The sequence below is a fragment of the Littorina saxatilis genome, linkage group LG8, assembly GCF_037325665.1.
Source record: "Littorina saxatilis isolate snail1 linkage group LG8, US_GU_Lsax_2.0, whole genome shotgun sequence".
Classification (NCBI taxonomy): Eukaryota; Metazoa; Mollusca; class Gastropoda; order Littorinimorpha; family Littorinidae; genus Littorina; species Littorina saxatilis.
The window spans coordinates 24,107,573-24,112,572 of NC_090252.1; the positions used below are offsets into that span (position 1 = coordinate 24,107,573).

At 40.3% G+C, this 5,000-nt stretch overlaps 1 protein-coding gene across 2 annotated transcripts in view; it reads right to left on the bottom strand.

The window, feature by feature from the left end:
- The window catches only part of LOC138973099 (uncharacterized), a 39,572-nt gene that overhangs the window by 1,957 nt on the left and 32,615 nt on the right, over positions 1-5,000 (bottom strand). The window contains exons 2-6 of one of the 2 annotated variants that reach the window (XM_070345759.1): positions 3,815-3,934; positions 2,811-2,970; positions 1,490-1,640; positions 1,077-1,144; positions 478-562 (exon numbers count right to left, since the gene is read on the bottom strand). In XM_070345759.1, coding sequence (XP_070201860.1) covers positions 478-562; positions 1,077-1,144; positions 1,490-1,640; positions 2,811-2,970; positions 3,815-3,934 — 584 coding nt within the window. Of the gene's footprint in view, positions 1-477; positions 563-1,076; positions 1,145-1,489; positions 1,641-2,810; positions 2,971-3,814; positions 4,214-5,000 lie in introns of those variants that run through there. The other variant, XM_070345758.1, reaches the window with a different exon arrangement.

Here is a 5,000-nt window from a genome sequence, read left to right on the forward strand (position 1 = left end):
GCATTTTCACAAACAAACTGTATCTTGATAATACACGATTGTTGACGGGCGCAATAGCTCAGTTGATAAGACAACGGTCTCTTAATCGAAAGGTCTTGGGTTCGAATCCCGGCCTCGTCTGGTGGATTAAGGGTGGAGATGTTTCCGATCTCCCAGATCAACTTATGTGGAGACCTGCTAATACCTTATCCCCCTTCACACACACAGAAAAGATACTGCTATTCATGTCAGAGTTCGGTGGGTTATAGAAACACGAAAATATCCGGCATGCTTCCCCCGAAAGCGGCGCATGGCTGCATAAATGGCGGGGTAAGAACGGTCATATACGTAAATGCCGTGGGAGTTTCAGCCCATGAAAGAAGAAGAAGAAGAAGAAGAAGAAGAAGGCGAATCCATACTGCACCAAAAAAGACCACCGCACTCTTTGCCACAGTATTTACACCGCAACAGAATGTTGAAAGCAAACAACACACTTACGTGTTCGGTGTTGGTTCAGCGACTCTGTTATTCGTCGTCTCCGTGGCATGTATTTGTTCGGATTGTGCGTGCTCGGAGACTTCTCCTGAACAAACAAAAGACGATTCAGATTGCCATGTTAACAAGAAGATATCATATTCATCATTGTTGTGCAATAAATCACGAACAACACCACAAATCGTCTATTGATGTTACGCGCAAAAAGGAGCACAGTTAACATTAGACACTGTCAGATTGCTATTTTGTGCGAAGTAGAATTTGTGTTGTTTGATGTATTACCGTAAGTGAAGGCTTTGTTAATCTACGCATTTAATTCAGCAACACCAAAAAACACACCAAAAAACCCAACAACAACAACAACAACAACAACAACAACAACAACAACAACACTGTGACAACAACAAAACTCTGCACGGGAAACAGTCAGGCTATCTGTATGAGTAAACATTCCAGCAGACTGATACTGAACACAATTTCTTTCTATTTTCTAATGTTTGACTTTTTCCGACAAAAAAGAAGATGTTTTAGTCATATCGGTTACTTTAAATTTCACTGTGTTCACTCAGATGCACAAAATGAGTAGCGCTAAATTGTCATACCGTAATATCCACTGAGAACAGTATTTCGTCCCTGATGTTATCGTAGAAGGGAACGCGACAATTAGGCACTGAAACAGAAAACGTAACATTTTAGGTCGTACAAACACACACACACACACACACACACACACACACACACACATACACACACACATGCATGCACACACACACATGCATGCACACACACACACACACACACACACAAACACACACACACACACACGCATGCAAACATGCACTATATTTCTCTCCCTTTCTCTCACAAACACACACACACACATACAATAGACACACACACACACACACACACAATAAAAATACACGCACACGCACACACACAATTAAACACACACACACACAGACACACACACACACACACACACACAATAAAACACACACACACACAACCTTACAAATTCCTTGCGGGACGACAGCAGGCGCCGTCTTGATGCGTGGTTTTGACCTAAGAGAGCGACGTGGGAACTCGATGTTGTAGGCACTCTGCTCTGTCGTCTGTGGTCCCGCCTCCCCCGGTAAAAGGGAGGCAACTGTGCACACATCGTGCTAGTGAAACATACAAGAGGAAGAGATTAACACACAGTCATTAATTAATTGCTAAGGTTCCAGGTTAAAATGCAACCCCATGGTCCGCACGGGATCAAGTACTGTTTGACAAAATGTTCAATCTATTCTATATGAAAAACGGGGTCGCCACAGTGCCGCCTCAAACTTATTTTGTGAAAACCGGTTATAACGTCATAATATTTATTGAAGAAATTTCATAATTATTACCATTAAGAATTCCCATGTGAACTTTCATGAAGATCTGTTCAGAAACTTTCTTGGAATCGCTCTACACATAAACAAAAACACACACACACACACACACACACACACACACACACGCACACATACACACACACACACACACACACACACACACACACACACACATACACAAACACGCGCGCATGCATACATACACACATACACCTTCTCCGTATCTCGATTCCCAGTCTACCGTTGTACATTTTGCCAAATACTGAATAATGTTTAAAAAAAATTGTTTTACAAAAACACACAAAAAATCTTTATATTTAAGGGAGTAAAAAACAGAAAATATAGACATAAAAAAACTAAGCAAGGAACATGTCCAGTCCACAAAGAATCAGCCATACTGTTGATAGTCAGGTGTGTGTCCGATGACAATAAAGGATTGCCCAGACTTCTCCCATGTACAAGTCAGAACAAGTCTGTGCTTGGGAACATGTACGTGTACATGGTCGTTTGGACATAAAGGGGGGGGGGGTCTTTCAATGAAACTAACGCCTAAACAATCTGTGTTTTGGGTTCCCCGACCGACCCTATTCTTTTCCTCTCGATCCTAGAACTTGTTGTTGACTCTTCAAAAAATATATAATGAATGCAATTACAAGGGAGTGTACTCTTCTTCGATGACATCCAGGCGAGACAGCTCGCACGCGTTCCGGGCACTATCAAGCCACATGCTCTAATAAAGACTTGTTTCCTTTTTACATGTGGTCAAGTTTGGATTAGGGTTCGGTCGTCGGAAATCAAGTGGTTTTTGATGTTGTTGTTGTTGTTGTTGTTGTTGGTGTTGGTGTTGTTGTTGTTGTTGTTGTTGTTGTGTTTGGTGTTTGTTTTTTTGGTGTGGCTTTTTGTTTTGTTTTGCTTGTTGTTGGGGGGGGGGGGGGGGGTATTGGGAGTCATCACCTGTCCGTGTCGAGCTCTGAAGATGGAGGCAAGTCGTGGCTGAGGATTGTGTCGTCTGCTTCCGTCGAGCTGAGTGACGAACAATGTCGGCCGTCGCCTTGGAAACGCTGCGCTCGCGTAGTGCGGGAAGTTGCTGCGACTTTCCGAGATCCACTCTTTGCTGTGGATGTTATGCAAAATGTCAGATTAAACAACAAATAAGAATGATGGAAGCGTGTACGTTAAAGTTTTACACGCAACAATGTTTTAATAATTCATGTTCATAACTTCATTGTCCAATCCGTCGGAAATTCGGGTCGCTTCCTCCCAGTGGAAAGCCAGCAGCAACGGAGTTGTGCTATCCAGGTGTAATGCGTGTTTAGGTGTAATCAGTCACCTGCACTAATGGCAGAATGACCGAGGTCTTCAACGTGCAAGAGTGGTGATACAGGGGTGGGACATGGATACCGTCTCTGAGTCTGCACATAAAGTTGACCCGTTTCGATCCAGGCCTGGATTCGAACCCGTGACTATAGGGTCACAAGTCAACTGAGCTACCGGGCCCCCATTATACAATGATATCAATCCATTTCAGTGAAACTTCTCGGCCATCAATAGGGGGTTGATGCCTTACTAAAACCTAATCAATTCGACACCCGGCGGGGGGCAGCGACGAAGGGCTTCAATTTAGGCCTCAGAATAAAAGAGAAGTTAAGATTAAAGTGTATTATGTAGCTATAATTCAGTATGTCGAATTCAGTCTGCTATTGTCTGGGTGATGCTTTAACAATGTGTGTTACGTACATCCACGAAGTCGCATACGCACAAACAGGCGAGCGCGCACACACACACACACACCGACTCAAAAGAACATTGAAAAGCATTGACATGAACGAAAGACTGTTATCCCAAATTGTTCACCGTGTTGCTGTCTATCTTTAAAGCGATGTTCACTTTCTTTCTTAAGCATCCATCTCTCATGGTATTTCTCACTTCACTGCCTGACTCTTGATGTAAAGTCTTACCTGCAGTTATCTTCGCCAAGAAGCGATGAGGTTCGTTTGAGGACATCGTGAAATCTGATCTTCCTTTTGGGCAAGATGCATTCTGACGTCATTTCCATTTTATCTAGTCCTGCCTGTTTTCTGCAAAATACGCAATTATACAAACAGACGTATGCCACTTGGAGGTAAGCTGAGGTGAGCATATAGCATTGAACAACCCATTGAACAACGCATTTTTGTAACCTCCATTAAGCTTTTATGACTCATGGTCAACTTCGGGCGGACTATATGAATATCGCAAGACATATCAAATGCGATGATTTACATTTGTACATCTTCATACAAAGAAACACGTGCAAAATAATAAAACAGAGACACAAGGAACTTGTTTTTAAACAAGAATGTTAGGTTAATGGAACGTTTAATATGTTTTAATATGAATAAAAAAAATAAAAAATTGTAGTTTATGGAACGTTTTCTTCTTCTTCTTCTGCGTTCGATGTTATATGGAACGTTTAATATGTTTTAATATGAATAAAAAAAAAATTAAAAATTGTAGTTTATGGAACGTTTTCTTCTTCTTCTTCTGCGTTCGATGTTATATGGAACGTTTAATATGTTTTAATATGAATAAAAAAAAAATTAAAAATTGTAGTTTATGGAACGTTTTCTTCTTCTTCTTCTGCGTTCGATGTTATATGGAACGTTTAATATGTTTTAATATGAATAAAAAAAATAAAAAATTGTAGTTTATGGAACGTTTAATATCGACAAAACAAAACGTTACAGCGAGGCATCTTGAAAGCGAGTTACATCCACGCTTCTAAGATAAGTTCATAATTTATATCATAAGTGTTTGTCTGTATGTCTTCTTAAAAGACCACTGGGTCGACGAACTAGTAAATGTAACGTTTTGTTTTGTCAATAATAAACGTTCCGTTAACCTACAATTCTTGCTTTTTTTATTCTGAATTTTGGAACGTTAGCAGTATTTCTGTTTAAGGATTTCAAAGATACACGGAACAATACGAAGTGAAACTAAAAAATAAAAGAAAGGAAGAAGGGAAGAAAGAAAGAAAGAAAGAAAGAAAGAAAGAAATAAAGAAAAAGAACGAAAGAACGAACTCAAGGATACCAAGCAAGAAGGACTAACATTAAAAACATATGACTTGCCAGAAAAATACAGATAGAAAGCAATACATACATA